General features: G+C 35.9%; 2 protein-coding genes across 3 annotated transcripts in view; both read left to right on the top strand.

The window, feature by feature from the left end:
* The window catches only part of pip5k1bb (phosphatidylinositol-4-phosphate 5-kinase, type I, beta b), a 41,089-nt gene extending 25,184 nt beyond the window's left edge, over positions 1-15,905 (top strand). For both annotated transcript variants that reach the window (XM_060881058.1, XM_060881059.1), the window contains 8 exons: positions 5,969-6,165; positions 6,856-6,939; positions 8,373-8,421; positions 8,527-8,611; positions 9,451-9,606; positions 11,200-11,320; positions 13,770-13,887; positions 14,851-15,905. In XM_060881058.1, coding sequence (XP_060737041.1) covers positions 5,969-6,165; positions 6,856-6,939; positions 8,373-8,421; positions 8,527-8,611; positions 9,451-9,606; positions 11,200-11,320; positions 13,770-13,887; positions 14,851-14,853 — 813 coding nt within the window. In that variant the 3' untranslated portion in view covers positions 14,854-15,905. The remainder of the gene's footprint in view (positions 1-5,968; positions 6,166-6,855; positions 6,940-8,372; positions 8,422-8,526; positions 8,612-9,450; positions 9,607-11,199; positions 11,321-13,769; positions 13,888-14,850) is intronic.
* Positions 15,906-18,076: 2,171 nt separating this feature from the next.
* Positions 18,077-26,197, top strand: unc45b (unc-45 myosin chaperone B). The gene is made up of 20 exons (XM_060882212.1): positions 18,077-18,165; positions 18,933-19,103; positions 19,186-19,222; positions 19,340-19,515; positions 20,091-20,180; positions 20,288-20,455; positions 20,689-20,854; positions 21,791-21,961; positions 22,052-22,223; positions 22,321-22,621; positions 23,056-23,150; positions 23,259-23,400; positions 23,508-23,648; positions 23,857-23,984; positions 24,096-24,162; positions 24,257-24,370; positions 24,493-24,608; positions 24,695-24,812; positions 24,925-25,080; positions 25,291-26,197. Exons 2-20 carry the CDS (start codon positions 18,933-18,935, stop codon positions 25,552-25,554), a joined length of 2,793 nt encoding a protein of 930 aa, XP_060738195.1. The 5' UTR covers positions 18,077-18,165; the 3' UTR covers positions 25,555-26,197.
* Positions 26,198-26,203: the final 6 nt, after the last annotated feature.

A 26,203-nucleotide genomic window follows, 5' to 3' on the forward strand; every position in this document is an offset into this window, starting at 1 on the left:
TGGCTTGCTAGCTGGAAGGCTAGATAAGTTATCTAATGAGCAAAATCTAGGTTGTTATAGGCTAATTTTTATAGTTTTGGCTACTGTATTAAAAATCATCAAGAATATGTTCTGACATGTTTTGGTTTACTTGAAGGTTTGCTAGAATGAAACTCATCAGTGTTACAGGTGTTTATCTCCATTACATGACATATCATGATGAATAATCTGCTGTTGTTTAAACAGCTCTAGAGAGCTAAATGAAAGTGAAAGGAGGCAGGAGAATATTTGTTTCTAAAACATATTTGTATATGTAGTAAGGAAGCAAGCACTGTATGAGCAGCTCCTGATCCAAAATTTTGTTTGTCATTCGTATGTGTGATGTTTATTTCCAAGAACATTGCCACCCCCTTTTTTCTTTCCTTGAGGCAGTATGATGGGTACCTGCTCTGCCTGTGCATCAAAAGAAAAAGAGTATCATGTACATTAGGTAGTTATTGTACACCATATTAAGGGAAATAGTGTCAGAACAAATGGCTTTGTAAAAATGTACATTTTCAAACCCATCTGTATCTGAAAGCTGAGATCTTGTAATGTTAAGATTCATATAGAATTCTTCTGAACATCACAGAGATTTATTGTCAGACTCCCAGTAGGCTGAGGAGATGAACTGTTTGTTCACTTGGGATATATAGAGTTTAGGACATCATGGCAGTCCAAGTTCCTTAATTATCTGATTAGGGAATGTTCTAGTCATGGCCAAAACAAGGCATCCAAAACAGCAATGGCAGTGCTCGAAAATTCTTTGCTGTTACATTCCTTTCTATTTTAGATCTTCAGACGTTTGACGTCATACATGATGCAATTATTTTTCCATTTGACAAAACAATGCTGATAGACAGAGCAGTGCTTTGTGTAATTGCTTTATTGGTATTACAGTATGTTAAGCAACGCTTACCCGGGATCTTTGGCCTTTGACCCTTTTTATGATTCCTCCCACTTTTTCTATTCACATTAATGCAGTTTAGAGATTAGTTTGGTTTGTAGACATGTGTTTACTTTGCCTAGCCTACATGGAGAATGTGCTGATGACTTGGAAATTGAGGCAAAAGGTTTCCCTTATTATTTAAAGTTACATGAAGTACAAAGTAAAATATTATTAAATGATTAAGTGATTATTTTTTTGTTAATCTTTTCAAAACATTTCTCAGTATTATGACTTTAACCTCCTAAACCCTAAGGACTGGAGTCCAGATTTTTTTTTTCATGTCTTGCATAACTGCATACCTTTTCCCATTAGTTTTGCTGTACAGTAGGTACTAAATATTTCATAATAAATGCACAATTTATTGTGTAAACAGCAATAACCTGGAAGCAGGACATTTTGGTTAATATGACATAAGAAATCTGAGTTTACCTAATAAAGTGACTTCTAATACTGCACGGTGTCATGATATAATCCACATACTGACTGATTCGTCTTAACGTGTGGCATTATTTTGTGTAACAAAGCCGTTTTGGTTAATTGTTTTTCTCTGTGAAGCTGCTCCTTATGGTCCTGTGGCCATGTTCCAGAAGAGTCCTCCACATCTTGTTTACTCAACAACAAACAGGTTTTGAAGCATTTCCTTTCTCTGGATGCATAACAGACCATGCCTGTTCTGTTAATCTTTACAAGTTCCACCCAGAACCATCTGTTTTATCTGAAGTCCCCTGTCTTTCACTTTTCTTGGTTAAACTAAGTTTTATTTTTCTCTCTATTTGTCCTGCTTGGCCAGGAAAGCACTAACATGATCAACATTAATGTGAGTCACAAGGAGGAGAAGCATAACTTCCACAGTCTCAATGTTTTTGTGAATCTGTGAAGAAAGGCTTAAAGTGACAGTAGCTCCAGCTGCAATGAATATCATAATTATATTAATGCACCCAATTTAATACATTATTGTTTCTATAGTAACAGGTCATTCACAGGGTATTGTATGATAAACACACCACCAGGTATTCTTTACTTAATCAAAAACATCTTTGTTGGCGGATTGCTGAGGTATAAGATAGCACTTTATTGAACCAAAAGGGAAATTCGGGAAATAGGACATTTTGGAAATGCTGCTGTAAAATAATCACCAATAATCAATAAGGAACTAATGGATTACATCACATTATCATTTACCATTGTTTCCTTAGTACTGCACACCTTGTTTTATTCTGGTTATAGAAGTCCCATTGTTAAAACTCACGTGATAAATACACGCTCATCAAGATTACAGTTCAAACCATGATTCCCATAATGATGTATATGTCTTTGTCAATACTATAGTATTGTAAACACATGATTAGCACAGCACACACTTGATGTAGCGGTTAAGAGAAACTAGAAGAACTGTGTTTTTAGGAGCTTTCAGCCCAGAAAGGTTCTTGTGTAAGCATTTGGAAGGTCACACACTCTTTAGTTCTCATTGTTATGCCTTCCTGTGAACTGTGAAGTGATGTGTTGTTGAAGTGTGCTCTAAGCGGAAATCATGCTGTGTCCCTGAGTAAGCATGTCACATTCCTCGTCACAGAAAGCTTCACTGCCACTTTCATCGATATAGCTTTTTTTGGCTGTTTTTATTTCATTCATTCATTATTTTATTTTATTTTATTTTATTTTATTTTATTTTATTTTATTTTATTTTATTTTTATTTTTTACAGCCACAAGAATTTAGAAAATTTATTCAGCTTAGCTTGACTTGATGTTTTGTAAACATTAAGTTAATTGAATTATTAATCATTCAGTTAATGATAATTAAGCTATAACTAATTAAGACTTAATGTTGAACAATTGACATGATTCTATCAGTCACATGCAATTTGCTCCAGTACTCTTAAACATTTTAAAAATGCAACATAAATGCAGACTTACTCACTGTCACACCTGCTATAGTTCTTCACTACACACTTTCTCAGTAGTGTGTGTATTGTTAAGTAGAGTCAGTGTAAATAATGGTTTATGGTGCATGAGTTGCAGGAGTGCTTGCTGCTGTCAGAGTGTCTTTGACATATGGGAATAATAACCACATTATTGTTGATGATCTCTGCACATGCTAAGCTTATTCCCTTTCTCACTGAATGAGAAGGTACTGTATGAGACAGTAACACATTATTATTTCTATAGTAGCAACACATTCACGGGGACTTTTTTTGGTAGACACACTACAAAAGGTCTGTTTTGGTGATATTTTCAATGAGTTTATGTTCATTTATCATTATTTAGGTTTCCAGTCAGAGATCCCGTAAAGCTGTAATTTTGCGTTCTCTGACGTGGTCAAAAAGTCAAAACAGAGAAATCAACTGTTTATAACTGCTATAATGTAAGTGATGTGTGTTTTGGGGCTGTTTCACAACATTAAATGTAACCCTAAAAGGATAAACAAAAGTATGATATAGTTTTTATTAACACATTTTTAAAAATCTCATTGCGATATGTCAAAAAAAGAAGAAAAAGCGGCAGCTTTGACCATAACATTTTGGAAAACCAAGCTCTGAAAGCTGAGAAGATCTGAGAACAGTCAGGATGTGATCTTGCTAAGCTACAGTGACAGAATCCATGCTGTTTCTGTGTAAGATTTGATTTTATGTGGAAACTGACAGGTGTTTTCATGCATCTATTTTGCACAAACAGTCGAACTCATTCCTACACTTTGCTGGTTGAACTGAGAGTAACCACATAGCAACCGACCACTATTTTAATGTCAACTACAGATTTGCATTTATGGCCTTAGGCAGAATAGCAGAAATGGTAAAAATATTTTTACTTTAAACGTTAGCAAATAAAATGAACTATTATTCATGATAAAGACCTGAAACACACACCCTTGTTGGAGGCTCATGGTCACCACAGTCGGCATGCAAAGCAGCATGGTCCTATTCAAAAGACCGGAAAGAGAAGGGTATGCAAAGCAGACTTTAGCTCACCAGAATCCTACGTCTAGTATTTCTTATTTCACTGTACAATGGAAAATATAGAGGGCGCACCACAGCACGTCCCACTGTTACTCCAAGTGTGTTTTTTTTTTCCAAAGAAATCAAGTGCTGCCCACAAAATATCCACTTCCTATTGTGAGTCACATACAGACAGCTTAGGAAGTGGCTTTGGTAGGTGAAATCATTGATGTGTTTTGCAAAGTGGCTGGTTGTGGACATTTACACACAGCTGTTGGATTACACCAAATTTCCAGAATGCAGTAATAGTGGAGGACTCCTGAACATCTAATATGTGTGGTACACGGGTGCTGCTTTAGATTATTTAGAACTATACTGTAGTTAGTCTTTACACTGTTACAGATATTAGTATATAAGTGTATCTTGACAATTTAACTTGATATAAGAAGGTTATTTGGAAATGAACAGATTAACAGTAGTAAACAAATATGAAATAAAGGTTTTATTATTTTTACTATTATTATTATTATTATTATTATTATTATTATTAGTAGTAGTAGTAGTAGTATTTAATTTATATATATTTATATATTATTTCTTTATAATTTGTATTTTAATTTTATGTTATTCATATTATTATTATTGTCTTACTATTTTTGTTGTTGTTGTTGTTTTTGTTGTTGTTGCTTGTTTGTTTTTTTTGATTGCCCAAAAGTTTTAAAGGGCATCTGGTTGAGCACACAGACAGTTGATGGGTGTGCCACTAGAACTGGGGACAAAAAAGCCATATGATTTTACTTTTATGTGAGCGCAATGCTCATGGCACAACGAAGGACCATGTTTGGTCAGCATGAATGTGTAGCACTGCACGTTGCACTAGGAGCATTCATTACTCTATCCTGAGTTTAATGTTTAACAGGCTTCTAGTTGTGTGATACTTTGGGAAAAGGAACCAACTAAATCTGATTGAAATAAATAATATAACTGCAAACACTATTAAAACTAGTCCTGCACAGCTCGCTAATGATGTAGCTGAGGTTAATGAACTGTTTCAAAGAACATGCTAATATGGCTGCCATTTCTGCTTCTGGCTTTTTTCTGGTGATTTCAGGTTTTTCAATGCAATAGGATTTAATATTTAAGATAAAAAAAATAATTTCCAGTTTTTTTCCTTGAGGCATGAAGATGTACAGGATCTTTGCATCAGTAGCTTTTGAGTTTCCTGGATTTTCTTTATAGTAGCGTAATAGCTTTAGATAGAAAGAACTGTTAGCAATGTTGATTTTCCCATCACACAGGTAGTTACATTGCTTTTAACTATATTTACTCATCTGTTTCGTCAGTTTCTCTCTACCGAGCCATTTATGGTAGTGACTATCACATATACTGGTTCTAAGTTTTCTCATATCATTCACATAAAATTCCAAACAAATTAGTGATTGGAAAAAAATAAAGCTTGTGTCAAAGCTGCGCCCTTCGATTAGCAGGATTATATAAACCTTTGGTCATGTGAAAATCTTCCTGGAGAGAGTGCTTTATCCAGGAAGAAGGTCAGTGTGTTCTCTTTATTCATACATAATTCATGCCAAAAGAACAGACGTCATATGCTTTGTATCTCAGCATCTTTGAGCCGGATATTCATGTGCAGAAACCAACTTCTAAGTCTAAGTGTGCACATAGTGAACATGGCCTTGATTGACCCCAAGAATACAGTGAGGAAATGTCTTGCTTTCCTGGCTGACTTTTCTCTTCCCTCAGTTTTTGCTGATCTCACTGCTGAGAAACACATATTTGACACCCTCGGCATATTATTTTAGCTGTGACGGAGTGCCCCTCGTGGATGCCTCTTCCAGAATACTGAGTGGATTAATGTAGAGCTATTTTTGTTGGATTAAAGGGGCTCAGACATATTTGTCATATCTGCTCTGACATGTTTTTTTATGTGGTAACTGCTAACAAGGCCTAATATCATAGACCTACAACTGGCCGGGTGTTATTTATTAGTATTAATTATCCAAGGGACATTGTAGTGAACATCTGTGTGTATGTGTGCGTGCGTGTATACAGGTGTTGGAGAGCTTTAAGATCATGGATTACAGCTTGCTCCTGGGCATACACGTGCTGGATACACAGAACCACAGAGAAGCAGATGGAAGTGTAGTAGACGGCAGGCGTCCTGTCGGACAGAGGGTTCTCTACTCCACCGCCATGGAGTCCATCCAGGGGGGCGGCAAGGCAGCAGAGGCCATAACCACAGATGATACGTGAGTTGCTATTCAAAAATCTCAGAAAATACACTGAAATATAGTATATAATATAAATGCCATAAATACCCACTTTGCACAATCATGTCATGTCGTGGATACATGATAGCTTGTTTCTTGCTCTAAATGTCAACTTGTGTGTCATTATGAATGATAACTGTTTGTTTTATAAACCTTATAAACCACACATACTATAGTAATGAAATATATGAAATCACATTTTTATTAAAATGTGTTTTACTCAGAATCAGTTTTTACTCCTAACCAAAACTCTCTAGAAAATGTTCTCTAGAAAGGGGGCCTACATTCAGGAAATGTCACATGCTCATTTCTATCTCTCTTTAGAAGCTTACAGAGAACTTATCTGTTGGATAGTTTGATTGGATTTTACACTGAAAATGTCAAAGAAATCATTGTTACAGCAGCACATGGAATTTTAAATAAATAACATCCCAACACATTTTTCAGTAACAATACTGTTTGTACTGAAATTAACATCTATTAATTCTAATATTATCTAAATACTAGGTATTTTGGTTATGGACTAAAATATTTAAAATATGCAGATTTAATTGGACGACACCTCATTTGCCTACGAAACTCACTTGTTCTGAACAATTTGATTTGAATATATACTGTTTTAGTAATAATAAATAGAAAGTATAACACTGACGTTTTGTTTTTCTTCAGAATGGGAGGAATCCCAGCCAGAACTAACAGGGGCGAGAAGCTGTTGATTTTTTTGGGGATAATTGACATCTTGCAGTCGTACAGGTAGGACACAGTGTCCTGTGCTGCACTCTAACACTGTCCTCCTGCTTAACAACCAAAATCAGCCACAACAGCTTTTAAGCTAATTATAATGAATACAAAATCACAGTACATCCTGGTAAGAAAATATAATGAATATGCGAAAGCTTCTCCAGGCACAATAATCACAACACGCTGCTATATTCAGAGCTTTAATTGGAATGAATGAAGCATTTAGAATATGTTCCTTACATGCATTGTATAGCTATACTTATACATCATTAGATTCAGATCGGTTGGCTGGTATATAGTATATATAGTATAGTACAGTGTTCTTGTACTTTTTACCACAGGAGAGAACACAGAAGGTTCCAGAGAACAGCAGCTCTGACATTATTTCAAGCTGCAAGATCTACAGCACTCTTGCTAATACGTTATCATTTCTATAGCAACAATATACACAGGGTCTTATATGGTGGATGCACCACAAAAAAACTTACAGGTCTTAATCTGGGGAAGTTTTCCATCTGGAATTTTATTGAAAACACATTGAAAACACATTTTTATTACATTTTTGCAGATATATTCTATGTATTACCTCAGTTACAGAATGGGATAGGATAGATAGGTCTGTGAAGAGAAGAGACATCCTATCTCATTCTGTAACTGAGGTAATACATTGCAATACAAGAAACAAACCAGTCAATACTGCAACAAAATCCTCACCCATAAATGTCCTGAGAGGTCACGAATAAAAATAAGGCTCTAATGAGAGAGCCCAGATACTACTGTTGGGTTCTCAATAAAACACAGTATAGGGCTCCAGATGTTATAAAAGTATCTCAGTGATCCTTTGGAAGAGTGCCTGATTTTTTCGAGGTGGATGCATTGCAATATCTCTTATATCCAGTCGTTGTGTGATGGGAAGGTTTGTTTCCATCTTAGGAGAATGGCACGCCTATCCAATAAGGTGGTGAAGGCAATGATGCCACGCGTTGTGGATGATACAGCTGAAGCAGGAGAAAGGCCAAACAGGGCTGTCAATGCTTTAGGGGCAATGATGGTGTTAAGGGCCTGTGAGAGTGTTCTAAAAATATCCAACCAGTAGCCCAATAGCATCAGGCACGAAAACCATAACTTTTCTGTTTTCTGACATATTCAGAAGTCATATCTGTATAAAGTAAAATACAAATAAAATATATGTATATAATACGTTGCTGTGGTACACATCAGCATGGTAACAGTAAATGTTTCATGTCAGGCCACATCACACCGCCCTGGTTTTAAGTATTTTCCTATAACAGCAGGTCGTATTTTACTCTTTACGTGACAGTACTTATGACTCAGTATTTACCCACTGGGTGTATGCTGCTCAGAAAGAAGTCCTTGTTTTTCTAATATTTTACATAAGTGCTTTCTGTGCCAAACCAAGCTCTCGCTGCTCTTTTTCCCTGAAGGTTTATCAAGAAGCTGGAGCACTCTTGGAAAGCACTTGTCTACGATGGTGTAAGTTGATAGATTCTTCATGAACAGCCTTTCCTTATCGATGACGCATTATGAAATCAGGCATCCTGATCAAATTTCTCTTCCTATTTTTTTTTATATCCGTAGGATACGGTGTCTGTCCACAGGCCGAGCTTCTACGCAAACAGGTTTCTCAAATTCATGAGCACGAGAGTTTTCAGAAAAATTCAAAGTAAGTGGAAAGTTCCTGTAAAATTTCAGTAGCACCCGCTCAGTTTTCATGCCATGTCACTCACCTTTTAAAATAGCATCAGTATCACATCACTTTTTTTTTACACGGAATTGTGATTCACATCAATATGCACCTAAAGTGTCAATAACACATGCAAATGCTTTAAAAAAAAAAAAAAAAAAAAAAACTTGAACTATTCTCTCTTGTTAGTCTTTCTACAGAGAAGTTTATAGAAGAAAATTACAACAAAAAACATTTTTGTTATATTCTCACACATTACTTTTTATATATTATATTTAGATATAATATGTTTTCTACAATGTCATATATATTCTATTGACATTTTTTCTAGATGTAGTTTTGAAACCTGATCATATCTATTTACACTGACACCCAAGTTTAGAAAAATATAAATATATGCCATCAGAAGGACATTATCGTTAAACCCTAGCAAACCAATTTCTTATAAAACAGTGCACTTAAAAGCATTGATTTATTTTCAAGAGCCTAGATTGATAACACCAAATGTGTTGATTTGATTTCAGAGGTTTTTTCTTCTGTTTTCTTTCTTTTGTCTTCTTTAAATAGCTCTCTGTAGACCTGCAATATATGCAAATGTAACTCAGGTCTAAAGTGTTTTATTAGCTTCATTTTCATTTCCATGCTAATATTAACTTTATTTTCATGCATTTTTTTTAATATGAGACTTTAGGGACACATTTTATATTACATAATCTACTTGTAAGACGTGATAAAAGATGAAGGATTGTTATATTGTGAAATTAATTTGAAACAGTAACAAACTCACAAACCCCTTTCCATTTATCTGTTTTGATCAGCAAACCGGTATTCTCCATCAAAGAGAGTGCGTAACTCCATAGTCCCGATGAAATCATCCTCTCAGGAGCTGCTGTCCCCTCAGAGGGAAGACAGAGCAGAAGACAGGGCCGAGAGACTTGTGGCAGCCCGCAGTCTTGCCAGTCTGGATGGACAAGGTGAGCAAACTCATCATGATGAATTTATCCTACTAATGGTGTTATGGATGGATTGGACAGTTTCCTGCCAGAACACAAGAGGCTGTTCCAGCACGGTTTGTTTATATCCTGTGCCATGTGCTTTTGTTTATATTTTGTGTTCTCATGTGTGTGCCCTACCCAATCCTTCTCCCATTCCCACCCAGTGCTTATCCCGTTCCCACCCAATCCTTATCCTGTTCTCGCACAATACTTATCCCGTTTCTGCCCAGTCCTTATCCAGTTCCTTATGTGGCACTAATTACCTTCCATATTTATACCTGTCTTGTGTGTACCTTTTTGATGGGTCCTTGCCTCTGTTTTAGGTTTGTTGTTTTTAGTTTTCCTGTATCCTGTTTTGTATTTTTGTTGATTTTTTTTTTATAAAATGGTTTAGTTATTTTATTAATAAAACCCCCGGCTGCCTTCTATTCCTACATTTGGTTCTGGATTTCTTTCCCATGGAGTCAACCACACCTGACAAACGGGCTTGTTTATCTCATTTATTTTAGTCATGGTGTCAGTATTGTTATGGGGAAAGTGCTATTGTGCCATCTCCATGTCTAGACTTGGGTAAATCCAGCAACATAAGGTTGGTATTGATAAATACATAAAGTAATTTAGGTTGCTGTCGCTGTTTCAGCATGTTGTGTCTTGGACAATATAAAAGAGCAATTTTCCTCAAGTCAATGCACACAACTTCTGTGATATGAGCGAACAGGCTTGGAAAAAAAAACTACTCTAAACTAAACACTCCACAGCCCTTAATATGACCTTTGCATTTTCAGCCCAGTCTACATTATGTATTAGAGTGTTGCTCAACGCTGCCAGTGTTACTCATTAGTGTCGAGTTTGGTCAAAACTCAGAAGGTCAGGCAGTATAGCAGCAGTAATAACCCTTAAAATGAATCCATGCTGACTCATGTTTTGAAACCGAAAAAAGCTGGAATTTTAATTATAAAGTTAAAATATGGACATTTGTAGAATAAACATTTTATTTAATATTTGTTTAAGTATTTATTGTCATTTTTGTATGCTATCATGTTATATATATTTTTTCATATATTGAATGGAATTTCAAGAATCAAAGTTTCTGTTAATCCATAAATGTATTTATTTAGTTCCTTAGTAGCTAGATACCAACATAATTAGTAAAATATCTGTTTTGTAATTCTTTTTGTAAATGATGAACATACACTCCCTGTCAAAGGTTTTTAATATCATGGGAGTTTTGTGGTTTTGTTTTGTTTTTTTAAAGATTTATTACAGTGTACTTATTATATATCAAAAATACATGAATCCTTGTGTTTAAGGAGTAATTATTTGTGCATGCTCAGACTGTAATCAGAATCGAGAGCGCTTTATTTAAAACCAAGTGCATTTCAACTTTAAGACCTTTATATATGCTGTGTGCTACAAGCAACTAATTCAATTTACCAGACCAAACTTTTCCAGAAACGTTCCAAAAAAACAGTTTTCAACTCAGTTATATCTAATAATTAACCTTTGACTGGCAGTATGATTACAATATTATAATTATAGATCATTATAAATACATTTTTTTTTTTATCCCAGTGTGCACTTATTACCGTCGACCCGACCTGGTCCCAGTCACAGCTGCCTACGGTGAACCTTCTTCAATGGCCACTACTATGTCCGTCAACGACAGATACTTGCCTCCTAGATCAAACTACCGGTAATGCCCTATAAACAAACACCTAGTTATATACACACAAGCACGCGGACATGCCATATCACTGAAATACCTACCCACACACACCTGCTGGGTTCCCACCCTTGCGTCACTCCTGCCTTATCATTAATCACCTCTGGTCTGTCTCCAAGATGCCTATATTTAACCTGACATGGAGATAATGAGCAATATCTCCAGATTACAACCCTCTAATTCTCTTCATACTCTATGAATTATGAAGAGTGTGTCTCACTGGTAGCACTTTGTACGCGCACAATGTTTTGCTCTTTTTGTCGTTCACCATGCACCTGTTTCCCGGGGAATTCGGTATCAAAACACCACCTAAATATTTCATTAACATCCTAAGAGCCCTAACAATAGGGCGAAAGAGAATGTTACAAAAGATGGCATTTAGCACTAAGGCAACTAACACTGTGCTTATATGGCAGCTGTGGTAAACAGGTACACTTCCTTTGTCACCTGTCACCTTGTCCACTAACACATTACAATGAAGGGATTATGTTGTGTTGGTGGACAAGGCGATAGTCTGGACCTTAATAACATAGTGTCGAACTGCATGCGTGATCCATTCAGAGGCAGAGGTAAATACAAGGTGACTTTAGTTTTTTTTTATCAAACAGTACACGTTGTAGCTTAAGCACTACCACTCGGAAAAATAAACAAAAATCAAGAGCTATTATGCCCCTGCAGGTAGAAGTGGCTCTGTAAATATATGCACAACTGTGTGTTTTGACTGGTTTGCTTATACTTTAGTGCATATTTGTGATGGATTTTACATAACAAACGTAATTCTGACGTACTGCGTTGCAGACTGCTTCGGCTCATTTGGAAAGTTGAAATGTTTCTGATGACTGGACTTGAGTAGAAAGTTTTGTATAAGGAATAAAGACTCTTTAATAATTATCATTGGGGTTTTGTGATTCAGCCCAATGCAAAGCAGAGTTATGTCCATGAAACAAGTTACTTTATAACAGCTGTATGTCTATCTATCTATCTATCTATCTATCTATCTATCTATCTATCTATCTATCTATCTATCTATCTATCCCCCTTCTCTCGCTCTATCTCTCTCTTCTCCTCTCTCTCTCTCTCTCGCTCTATCTCTCTCTCTGTCTCTCTCTCTCTCTCTCATTCTGAAAGTTGACAAGATACTGAGAAACCAGAAAGTCCTTTTCCTGAAGACTTTCTTTTATTGGAAATCTACTTGTCTGATGTTGGAGAATCCATGCATAAACGTTAAATAAACATCTTACATAAATCACCACCATGTCAGCAATTATACTGTTAATAATTTGAAAAACTGCTGATAATGAATCAGGAGCTTCTGACCAGATCAGATCTGAGAGTTTAAACATGCTGTGTTATAAGGAACAATAACAGTGAGGCAAAACTGTACATGTTAATACTTTAAAACTTCAAAAAACTAATACAATTTGTTTTTACCTGGGAACAATTTATGTTATTTATGATTCCACAGTGATATGATTAAGACTGGTCTTATTTAAAATAAATGTTTAGCATGATTACTTAATAAATATTATTTAAAACATTATCTTAGTTCATCCAGAACAGCACAAAATATTATTTAGGGCATTATATACAGTACAACAGGTCATGTTTCTAATTTCTGAAGGTGTTGGTATGTAATGTTCTGGCCAGCAATAAATTGGCCCAGGACAGACTTGGGTTAATAAACAGCCATGATGGCAAGGTCTTGTAGTAACATAAGAAGTCCATGAAGTAAAAGGTTCACTAGGTGCAGCAATAAAACGATTAAGCACATTCCTCAGCTGAAGTAGGTGACAGTCAGGTGGCATGCAGGCAGCTAACAAATTTTATGGAAAAAAACAGCCCATAGTGTCTTATCAAGGTGTTGAAATCTTAACAAAATCCTAAATCAAGATCAATTGTCCTCATATATGATTAACATCAGTTTCATCCTTATTAAACATTAAAAAAAATAAAATAAATAAATAAAAATTCATTCATGCTCTCTCTAGTGTAAGAGAAATTCCATTAATCTGCCACACCTCTGTGTATAATAAAAAATAGTATAAATTTTTTTTTCATATAAACTAATAGACACTGTACTGTAGATTCAATATAGAATATTCATTCATAACCAACTTCAGATTGTTACAGACGGTTTTCAGAGAGTTTAATGTGATTACAGACGTTAACAAAAACAATACAAGATACTTATATTTTACAATACAAGATATAATATTTTATGGGTTTTTTTTTGTTGTTGTTTTATAAGAATGTTTCTGGGGGCAGAAATATGTGTTATGTCACTCCTCAGCCCATTTATGTTGCGTTAGCTTGGGTTATTTTGCTGCGTTTTGCTAGGCCTTTTTTTGTAATGCTAATTTAAACAAATGAAAATGTTCAGCCTGCTTCTATTTCACACTGGTGTATGTCTCTGACGCAGATATCCTGTCAACTCGTACTCTAACTACAGGATGGCAGACAGCGCCATCTGTCTAACTTCCGAGCAAAGCACAGTGGACACAGACCGAGACGACGGCTCAGTGCTGGATGTTTACTTTGTGAGTGCAGACTCTGACCCTCGGTTTTGTTACAGAAAGTCATTAATACAGATGTTACATATTTATAGTCTCACAGTCTGGTCAGTCAGCATCACAGTGCCAATGATAATAAAGGAAAAACCTCTAACAGAGCATACTTCTCTTTTTCTCAAGATCTTCTGAAACTCTGGAAGATACAATGTGGAACAGTCTAAATATTATTTAAACATATTTCATAAGTAGATGATTGATGAAAATGGGACATTTGAAGCATTAGATATTGAATGGATGCACGCATTAATTTGCACACAAATTGGAAAAGAAAAAGGTCTCCCAAAATTCTCCACTTTATTTAATCTACAAAATAAAGCAAAATATCACTTTATTTACAACGCATTCTCTTCCTGATTGACATTTCTTTGTGAATACGCAGAGTTGGCTCAACCAAATTTGGCTCCCGTTGTTTACACAGTCCATCACAACCCTGTGCCAGCTTCCCGATCCAGCCACAAAAATGATTGTAATATGTACTTCTTTTAAGAATAGTTTATAAAAGCTATCTGAAAAAAAAAATACAATACTAGCAGGCAATAAAAAGTTTACGGAGACATTTTGTTAAAAAAAAAAAAAAAAAATGTTAATCTTCTATATACAGAGACAGGGACACCATGTATATCTAAAGGATATTATGATAATATTTTAGTGCAATATGTGGTTACAGTAAGCCGGAACAGCTAATATACTGTTGGTAGCATTTTAAATTATTAATAATGTTTTTAATTATTCATTTATTCCAGTCCTTGAGTCGCCCAGGTATATTAACCTTATAGCTTTAGTACAAAACTTAAAAAAAAGTGTTGGAATGCAAATGCAATTTTACCAATTACAATTAAATCTAAGAAAAACATTTTAATTAAAAGAAAAAAAACATGTACAAAACTCAGTACTGTAAACTAATTTCTATACTGTTTGTTTTTGTTGCAGTAAGGAGCCATGAGATGATAGTTATCGTCTTCCTCATCACTCTTCATCACCCACTCTGGACACTTTTTTGTCCAAGATGCACACCAGGATTTGCTAATGAAAGACTGGACACCTACCATTATCATGTGGATGATAGGAAAGGAAATTAGATGTTTTCTGTGTGTCATGAAGTTACAGCAGGACAGAGATGGTGTTTTATGGCTGCGAAGAGGCGAGTAAGCCTGAACATGCAGCCTGGGGCCTAAGCATCCACAGTCATCAAGTAGTGTGTGTGTGAATTATTGTGGAAAAAAATGCTTCTCACGGGTCAAAGACTGCTTTGTTTAGATCAGATTTTGTATGTTTGCAGCTTTCTAGCTCTTTTGCACCCAAGCAACACACAAACAGCAGATCATTCACGACTTGATTGCTGAAAACTCATCATTGGGTTTCGAAATGTAAAAGTGTCATACAGTGATGATATTGCCTCTATTTATATTGCTAGGATATCTAGTGGACTAGATTAAAAAGTAGTTCAATTCTGAATGTTTAGTCTTTCCTACATGATACGAAGTACTTTCTCGGTATGTCAGAGAAATGAATGATATTTTCAGCTGAACATGAAAAGACGTTGAATTTGTCCTTTTCAAATCATAACGCCAAAACTGACTTCTTGCTATGGGCGGCGTGGTGTTTGAAGATAAGTCTGAGTTTTATATCGGTCAAGAATTATATGCGAAGTCTGGCATATTTCAGTTTAAACATGTAAACATGTGAGTTTGTGTGCAGTAGATGTTCAAAAACGAAGGATTTTTGATAGCTACGATGTAGATCTACAGAGAATATTTTGTGAAGGGTGGGGAGTGTTTCATATTTGTGAATCTGTTCCATTAGGAGATATTTCATATTGAAGCATCCTGTTATGTGCTTTATATTATTTAACAGTGTGCTTCTGTTTTACACAGACAAATGTTTAACAAGTGATTCGTATAAAAAATTAGTCTTTTGAATATCATTATTGCACCTTTGTAGATTATAATTTATGAAACTGCTTTCAATAAAGACTGTATATTGTACTGGTTTGTTTGTGAATTTTTCTTGAATTTGATATTTCCTTTTTTTTATTTTAATACTACAACAAAAACAAAACAACAAAAAAACCCCTATCCTTTTATAGTAAAATACTTGCTAGGAAAAAAACAAAAATTACAGTAGCACAGTAAATTATACCTAGATGCATTAAACAGAATAAAGTAATAAATAGGCAATTAAATTAAATCATGCAAGGCACACAGTAATCCATGTTCACTAAGGTCCAAGGAATGTCCTGTATTCCATCCAACTCGAATGGTCTCCCAGATGAGAGAAAGAAGGATTCCAAATTTTGTAAAAGTGAAGTGGTTTATTACTGAGAGCTTAAAGGGGCATAACGTACAATACGCTTTTAATCCATTGTATTCTTGTAGCCAGTCCACTGCAATGGTATGCAATATTTTTCACCTTTTTACATGTTCTTCCCAGGCTTTGGGGTTTACAGGTACTACAGTTTCCTCCGTTAGTCCAGTTACCTTTATTGTATGCTGACTGAAATTTGTATTAATTGTCCATAGTGTGTGAATGAGTGTGTATGATTATGCTATGGGAGACCTTGGGACTGTCCAGTGGGACACTTTGGGAGACCCTGGGACACTCTCTTAAATGGGACGCTATGGGAGACCCTGGGACACTGTCCAGTGGGACAATATGGAAGACCCTGGGACACTGTCCAGTGGGACAATATGGAAGACCCTGGGACACTGTCCAGTGGGACAATATGGGAGCACCTGGGACACTCTGTCCAATGGGACACTAGTGTAGACCCTGGTACACTCTGTCCAATGGGACACTATAGGAGAACCTGGGACACTCTGTTCAGTGGGACACTATGGGAGACCCTGAGACACTCTGTCCAATGGGACACTACAGGAGACCCTGGGACACTCTGCCCAGTGGGTCACTATGGAAATATTGGAACACTCTATCCAGTGGGAAACTATGGGAGACCATGGGACACTCCTTTCAGAGTGCCCCCCTCCTTGTGCCCAGAGTCCTCTGAGAGACAAATGTGTGGTTAACTTAGAAAACCTTTTTCATGACAAAAATAAAAGGGATAAACATTGCTTATATGCTGATGTAATACAATGGTGCTTATGTTTTAATACTGAATCTATTGTAGCTTTTGTTTACAATTTTTTTTTTGTTTCGCATTTTCTTATTTGAGCTCAGATTCTGTTTGGCAAACCTGGTTCAAAACGTAATTCCAAACACTGTTGGGGATGTTTTAAACATGCTGAATAATTCGCTAAATCACATTGACTAGAGAATGTAAAGACACATCTGACTCTGATTTGTCCCTATCTAAACAGAGAATTTTACTTTCATATCTTTCTTAATTAATCTTCCATCAATCAGTGACGTTGAAAACATAGAGGTTTTAGAAGGGGGAAAAGTCAAGGGAAAAAGTATTGTTATTATTCATAACAGAACTGCAAATCTTATGCAATGCTGGAGCAACATGGTGATGTATTGTTTTAGTGTCAGTGCACAAATAAACTGGGTGAATAATGGGAAAGGAGAACGTGTCAGTATTTTGCAATGTTACTTGACTTCAAGTTTTTAAAAAAATGCATTCAGCTGAACTGCTAGCTGGACAGTGATGTGTAAACATATCTGATGCAATTGACAAGTTCATCAAGATTGTTCCAGAAGGTTGTGGACTATCCTGCTGTAGGTATGTTGAGGACCTTCCCCCATTTGGACGCCTGCCTTCATGTGAGATCTCACAGGTTGTAGAAACTACGAGAGTGTCCCAGCTGTCAGGAGCCACCCCCTACCCTTCCCACCCCTGGCAGTGAAGTGGTAGTAACATGTGCTCCTGAGTGCTCAGCTGTCACACCTACACCCCAAATAGACTATATCTGGGATGTTCCATTTCTTACTCAATAGGGGTGGACTGGTATCCTTGTTTCCATTTCCAAATACTCATTATAACAATATCATGGTTACCTCCTGCTCTAATTCAATAAGTACTTGAGGAGAAATACAAACAGTGCTCCGCTTTCAAAGCTGATGTTTCTCAACATGTGGGTTTCATGGCAGATAGGGAGGTTTCCCCTGTTGAGGGAATGGTTTAGGCCTTCATCCCATTTGTGGATCACGTCACATAGAGATAAATATAAATGCCAATTGGAGGTCTGTTGCTCTAAGAGTAAAAACGGCTAAATAGTCCTGCAAGCAAGCAAGCACATGGTCAGCCATTGCTGAGTGACTTTGACTACAGACATCAAAAATATAACGGTATGTGGATAAACTGATGTTTTAAGCAGGTTTGGCTTTATTTGTTCTATCTGCAGAGCTGAGATGGACAATAGGGTGATAGCTTATCTTTAGGATAATAGACATTGCTGTCTGTGCTGAAGTCTCTTGTGATGGTCAAGCCTCACACGAGGCCAAAGTTTTGCCCAAATATGGTGTAAGGGTAGGGCATTTAAAGTTTGAGAGAGCAGCATGTCTGGCCATTTGCTAAAAAAGATTTGACAAACGGAAGCAAAAAAGGTAAGTAGTGTCACTGGAGCATATGCTGTTTTGCATGTTTTATTTGATTTACATGATTTATAATATGGTAGATGGAACAAAATGTTTTAATACATTCATATACAATTACTATAGGCATCTACATAATTTTTGCAATAAATGTGTCTAGTGCTATTTTATATGCTCTGAAGAATGAAAGGTTTTCATATTTACATTGTGTTGTTTTTTTTTTCAAGGGTAAAACCAATATCTTTAAATTAGACAGATAGATCAAGCTAAATGAGTCTTTTTGTAATGAAATGTTCCTGGATTAATAATAATAAATTAACATTTTATTCTCTTTTATATTTTATATTTTATATGTGTGTATATATATATAATATATATATATAATATAATATAATATTACATTATATTATATTATATTATATTATATATTCTCTTATATACTCTCTCTAATGTTTTATGGGATGGGAAAACAGAAACTTTTAGTGTATGTTTATGATATACATCTGTCTTAATGCATTTAGATGGGAGAAATGGGAGATCCAGTCCAGCTGAAAGAAGAAGGCAACAAGCACTTCCAGGCAGGAGAGATTGACAAAGCAATTGAGTTCTACACAAAAGCCATCAAAGTCTGCAAGGAGAAAAATGCGCAGGCCGTCATCTACAGAAACCGAGCTGCCTGTTTCCTAAAGAAGGTATATCACAAATTCTAATGATAACTCATATAGATAAACATTTGACCTGTTTTACCTTCAAAACTTGTGCTTTGTATTTTAGGAAAACTATTCCAACGCTGCTTCAGATGCCACCAAAGGTACTAGTATAGTCCTAAATTAAGCTATTCTTTGACCATATTGTAAAAAATATCACGTATTAATGTCCTTACTTTGTTTGTTTTCATTATTTATTTTTCATTTTGTTGTTGCTACAGCCATAGACGTGGATGCTTCTGACATCAAAGCTCTGTTCAGAAGATGTCAAGCATTAGAGAAACTGGGGAAACTGGACATGGCCTTTAAGGATGTCCAGAGATGTTCAACACTGGAACCTAAAAACAAGACTTTTCTGGAGACTCTCAGGAGACTTGGAGCACAGATCCAACAAAAGGTTAGACTTCCCTAATTGCTGTAGTAAAAAAAACTATATTTGTAAACATCAAAAAATAGAATATGCACGTTAGAACGTAAAAATATTAGGATGTATGCATTTAACCCTTTTTACCAGTACACTGGTGTTCTATTCCATCAGCAGAACGGAAATTGAATTTTTGACATTTTCAGTTCAAAGAAATAAATTATTTTCTGTAATTAAATCTTACACAGAATATTAGTAGTTAAAGTTAATGCCTTCAAATTTGAGATGCTTATGAACAAGCACTGGCAGCATCTCAGATGGTTTTATATCACCATTTACTTTGAAGATGGAAACATTTGTGTGAGAATAAGAAAACTAACCGTTTAGAATTTTTTTGGAACATTTCTATTAATATTTTGCCCCTAGTAGGCAAAACAAAATACTTATAAAAAACTATCAATTCTTAAAGCCCTTAGTATGGACCTTTAATATGATCTATGTACTGTAGGGTTTGAAATGAAAATTCAAAAAGAAATTCAATGAAATACAAATTCAAAACATTTTTGCAGTTCATTTTTAATGATGTGACAACATAATTTCTTCTACAGTTGAAGACCACCTTCTCAACAGACTCCAGAGTGCAGAATATGTTTGATATCTTGCTAAGTGATGAAACAGATAAAGATAAGAAAGAAAAGGTGAGAAAGGTTTTTTTTTATTTTCATGCTCCAACCTGTTAATATCAATATAACATTGTTCCTTATGGTTTGTCTAACTGTAATTCCTTATGATTGGTGTACTTCAGGCAGCTAACAACCTGATTGTCCTGGCTCGAGATGATGCCGGCTGTGAGAGAATCTTCCAGAACAACGGAGTGGCTCTGCTCATGCAGCTCATTGAGTCTGGGAATGTTGAGATGATCCTGGCTGCCATACGGACCTTGTCTGGAATGTGTACAGGCCACCGAGCGAGGGTAAGTGACAGCAGGACTGAACATGGGCAACATGGGCAGGGTGAAGAAGTATATTTAATATCAATTTAAACTTTATGAGAAGAAATATCACACCTTAATTGTCACATTCTTAATAGTTTCACTCTGGATACAGTACACAATAATGTACAATACTACTAAATAATATAGTATAAGACTAACTTAATAATACACTAGGACCTTTGGGTTAATAATGTTGTGTTTTGTGCATACAGGCCACTGCCATCATCCACACGGTAGGAATTGACAAGCTGTGTAGTATTATGGCCATGGACAATGAGGAGATTGCTCTGGCAACCTGCAACCTATTCCAGTCCATCTATGACTCCCTGTCTGGGGCAGACAACAGAGTTTATGGCAAAGAGGAGGCCCTTGTCCTTGGTAAGAGACATATTTGTTTCTATAAAACTATTGGTTTTATATGTTATTAATAGTGGCTCTATTAAGTAATTAAGTAATTATATTCCATTACTATACTTGATATTGGCATCATATTAATATATACTTTGCCTAGGTATTATTATGTAGTATTAATATGTATGAGATAAGATTTCAGGTCTGTATTAATTATAAACCACACAGGATAAGCCATTGATTGGACTCTCAAGAACTCTGTGATAAGAACCATATACTTTGACTAATTTGATATCACAGATAGGACATAACAAGATTCTGTAATTTAAAAAAAATGAAATGTAAAATTAACCCAATCTATACAGGAATTTACCATTTTCAACAAGTTATAATGAAAATACTAGAAATATTTAGCTTTATTTGGCATGTCAATATATTTATTACTATATTATAAATATATCGAAACTATTATTATAAATATATTAAAACTGTATTTACCAATCATATGTGCCATGAACTGGCCATTAGTTTATAATGCTCTTCATAAAATAAAAGTACTGTATACAAGATTTTATTGCTTGGAAAATGCAGATAAATTCAAACAGTTGTGTTGGATTTTGTTTCATTTTCTGTTTCTTCACTTGTAGCTATATTTTTAACAATCATACTTTTTTATATATATAATTAGTGTTGTATTTGTTGTTAGAGTGTTATATGACCTCTTAGATTTTTAATTCAAAAAGAATTTCTTCAATTCATAACAGCTAGGTTTTTTCCTGATCTGTGATAACATTTGAATAATGATCCGTAAACTGTTTCTTGAAATGCCATTTTGAGCTTTTATTGAACGTCTTACCTGAGATGGGGTTTACATGACTTACCTAAATGTACACTTCTACTGGTTACAGCATATTCAGTAAAACAGAAATTTCCAACTTAGCAATTCCACTTTTTTCTCCAAAGACTCAAGCAAAGACTTGAAGACTATACTGCTGAAACTGCTGGACATGCTGGTCAGTAAGAAGGTGTCAGGACATGGACGAGACCAGGCTCTTAACCTGCTTAGTAAAACTGTGCCCAGAAAAGACAAGAAAAATCATGATCACTCCAAGAGCTTATTTACGATTGATCACGGTTAGTACTGAATAATAGTGTGATCTGAATGTGATAAATGAAAAGCTAATGTCTTGGTCTTAATATGTCTATGAACATTCTTAAACCCAGGCCTGAAGAAGATTCTGAAGGTGTGCGGTCAGGTACCCGAGCTGCCCGACCAATTGCCCATGACTGAGAATACGCAGCTTATTGCCAGCGTGCTTCTTAACAAGCTTTATGATGACCTTCGATGCGATCCTGAAAGGGACAACTTCAGAGACATCTGTGATGAATACATCAAGTGAGTTGGATCTAGTTTAAAATGATATCTAGTTCATCATAGATATGAGCTTCTATTCAGGTAACTTAAAAAAAATCCATTTGTCTTCTGTCCACAGGGGCAAATTTGATCCCAACGACATGGACAAAAACATCCATGCTATGAATGCTTTATCAGGCTTGTTGCAGGGGCCCTTTGAAGTAGGAAATATTCTTGTGGGCCATCAAGGAGTAATGGAAATGATGGTTGCTCTGTGTGGTTCTGAGAGAGAAGTGGATCAGCTTGTGGCCATAGAAGCTCTCATTCATGCATCCACCAAAATGAGTAGAGCTTCGTTCATCATCACCAATGGGGTGTCTTTGCTTAAAGACATCTACAAGAAGACCAAAAATGAGAGGATCAAGATTAGAGCACTTGTGGTAAAGCTACTTTCTGAACTGTTTGAAATGATCTCTGGTCAGATTTGGGCCAGATTCTGGATCTAACATATTTCATGCATGTTTTTCAATATTAATTATAATTATATGCAGATAAAATGTCAGCCGTCAAATATCATGAGAGATTTGAATAAATGAAAATGGAGTAAATGTAAAAACACTTCATGTTATGCTGTCACTGGAAAAACTTCAGGTGGTAACAATGAATTCGCTTCATGTCAGGCCACATCACACCATGTTGTTGTTGATTGTCTATTCATTGATAATTATACAACAGAACTTTATGTGATGTTTATGTAACCAAACAATACAATCCATTAGACCTATAATGCTGCATAAATGTACTGCCAGGGTGTTAAATAGTAAGATATCTTTCATTGTGTTCTTAAATACAATTGTGTATTCTTTCTCTGCAGGGTTTGTGTAAACTGGGCTCAGCCGGAGGTGATGATTATAGCATGAGACAGTTTGCTGAGGGCTCCACTGAAAAACTGGCCAAGCAGTGCAGAAAGTAAGTACCACATTTTCAGTAAATGTCAGGGTAGTCTTATAAAGACTCTTATAAAGAATGCTCTGAAGCTTAACAATAAAACTACATTATCAAATTGCTTGATTTCAGATGGCTGTGCAACCCGACTCTTGACGTTCGCACCCGCAAATGGGCGATCGAGGGTTTAGCGTACCTGACCAATGATGCTGATGTTAAAGATGACTTTGTTGAGGATGAACCAGCCATGAGAGCCATGTTTGAGCTTGCCAAGGTAGAAGAAGTCTAAAAACAATAATGTATACATTTTAAATAGTTATTTTTTTATAGTTATATATCTAACAATTCTAATAATATAATGATACTAATTTCTTTCTTTAGTCCAAAGATAAAACCATCCTGTATTCCGTCGCCTGTACACTGGTGAACTGCACCAACAGCTATGAGAAGAAAGAGATCATCCCAGAGTTGGTGCAGTTGGCCAAATTCTCAAAGCAGCATGTCCCTGAGCAGCACCCAAAGGTAATGAGCACACATTATTCGTTTAAAAGGACCAAGTAGCCGTGATAACTATATTAATAGAATCTGATAGTTAAGAAATCACACAAAGCTAACAAACTTTAGGAAAAGTGATTAACATACTGTATTGTACTGTACTGTACATACAGTACTGTAGCTTTAAGGAGCTTTAGGTGTTCAAGTAACACTAATCATGCTATTTTAATTTCAGGACAAGAAGGATTTTATTGACAAAAGAGTAAAAAAGCTTTTGAAAGCTGGAGTGATATCAGCACTTGCAGTCATGGTCAGAGCAGACAGTTCCATTCTGACTGATCAAACCAAGGAAATGCTTTCAAGGTAAGGATTCGTACTTTGCTTAGCCGATGTGGTTTAAGTTGATCTGTCATAATCTGTAAGAAGACATCTTTCTTAAGCCACCACAACTCAACATTTCACTTCAATTTTTAGGGTATTCCTTGCTTTGGCTGACGATCCAAAAGATCGTGGATTGATTGTCGCCCACGGTGGCGGAAAGGTAAAAGAGCCTTTATCTAACATTGGGTCTAATGCTGCTTTATTAAACATTGTCTTCAAACAAGCTTCTTGACTTTTGGGTTTCCTTGGCACAGGCTCTGATTCCTTTGGCCCTAGAGGGAACAGACACTGGAAAAATAAAGGCCTCTCATGCATTGGCTAAAATTGCAGCTGTCTCCAACCCTGAAATTGCCTTCCCTGGTGAGAGGGTAAGAAAATTTTAGACTTTACATTTTGATTGCAATAGCAACATGGAAATACTTGATAGTAAACCAGAACCCCAGGGTTCTAAGATGTTTCTTATAACTATTTGTCTCCTGCTTTCTCTCAGATATATGAAGTTGTGCGACCACTGGTGTCCCTACTGAACACAGAAAGAGACGGCATTCAGAACTATGAGTCGTTAGTGAGTCTCACTAATTTGGCTGCATTAAACGAGAAACTTCGGTGAGCACTAAACATTACAAATTCTAAAAAATCCTGTCCTCACTTTTCTTTGCAATAAACCATTGCCCCTTTTGTTATTGCTTCAGAGTGAAAATCCTGAAAGAGAAGGCCCTTTCAGAGATTGAGAACTATATGTTTGAGGAGCATGACCAGATCAGACAGGCCGCTACAGAGTGCATGTGCAACCTTGTGAGCTGTAAAGAGGTGAGGAAGAACATTTTATAGCATCAACAGGAATCAATCCCATATCTAACCTGCTCTCTAAAGTGCTGGCACTTCAGAAAATAGTGAAAAGTGCTTGATTGTGTCTTGACAGGTTCAGCAGAGGTATCTTGAAGATGGTAATGACAAGCTCAAGCTGCTCATACTGCTTTGTGGTGAGGATGATGAAAAGCTACAGATAGCAGCAGCTGGTGGATTGGCAATGATCACAGCAGCTGAGAAAAAGCTGTGTGTCAAGATGACCAAAGTGGTATGTATAATTTTTGCATTTTGTTACAGTGCTGTTAATGCCAGCAAATGATTATCAAAGTTCTGCTATTTACTGAGTTTTAGGGAAAGAAAATATAAAAAATAACATACAAATATGAATGTTAACCATTGTCTTAATTGTTAAAGCCATGAATGCATCAGTGATGGTTTACTGCTCTGTTTCATCTTTGTTAACCTTTTTATATGGCAGACTAGTCAGTGGCTTGAGATCCTTCAGAGGCTGTGCATCCATGACAATCCTCAAATCCAGCATCGTGGTATGGTGATCATCTTCAACATGCTGGAAGCTGATGCAGATTTGGCTAAGAAGCTGATGGAGTCTGAGATATTGGAGATCCTTACCTACTATAGCAAAATGGAAGACAATCCCAAGAACCAGGAGGGAATTGATGTAGCACGTGCATGCCTGTCCAAAACCATGGATCTTGGACTTATCAAGCCATTCACACAATAAGACAGAAAGAATACTGATTTGTAATTATTATTAGTTTCAGAAAGTGTGACTGTGAGCAGTGATGTGTATAGGTTTTTAGACATGGGGTGGCAAAGAGGAAGGCAGGGAAAAAATGCACTAAACCTGTGTGATTATAGCAGCCATTTAAGAGTACTACTTGTTACAATGCAGGAAACAATCCTAATAAATCCTTGGATCAGTTTAATAGCAGATTGTTTGATAATGTCTCTATTTGACAATATCATGTGTTCTCCATGTCAGATTATTTGATGACGATCCTCTAATAGATATTTGCACAATATCTGATTTCTTCCTTAGTTAGTCATATATCATTACTGTAGTGGCTTCATAGTCACTTTATACTGTATTTAGTCCATAAGGCATTTGGCTTTCAATGTTACCAAAGATATTATTGTAGATACAGTAAAAGTCTGCATTAATTGAGTAATAGGCGTTTCGGGTTGGAGTTGGACCTATTTCTACAGTAGCTCTGCTTTCTGGGAAAGTGGAAGTGTAAGGAAGCTCTGACAGAAAACATTGTCTGCAATGCATTATGTTTTAGGTTTGTTTGTGTTCACTGTTTTAACTTTCAATTGATTTTTTTAAGTCACAACATTTTATGCATTTGACATGTTTACTTGAAAAATAT

Source organism: Tachysurus vachellii, chromosome 11 (assembly GCF_030014155.1).
Source record: "Tachysurus vachellii isolate PV-2020 chromosome 11, HZAU_Pvac_v1, whole genome shotgun sequence".
Classification (NCBI taxonomy): Eukaryota; Metazoa; Chordata; class Actinopteri; order Siluriformes; family Bagridae; genus Tachysurus; species Tachysurus vachellii.

Coding starts and splice junctions, on each gene's coding strand:
- unc45b (XM_060882212.1), top strand. CDS start 18,933: ATGGGAGAAATGGGAGATCCAGTCCAGCTGAAAGAAGAAGGCAACAAG. Junction 24,609..24,694: donor GCATTAAACGAGAAACTTCG/GTGAGCACTAAA, acceptor TTATTGCTTCAG/AGTGAAAATCCTGAAAGAGA. Junction 24,813..24,924: donor ACCTTGTGAGCTGTAAAGAG/GTGAGGAAGAAC, acceptor GTGTCTTGACAG/GTTCAGCAGAGGTATCTTGA.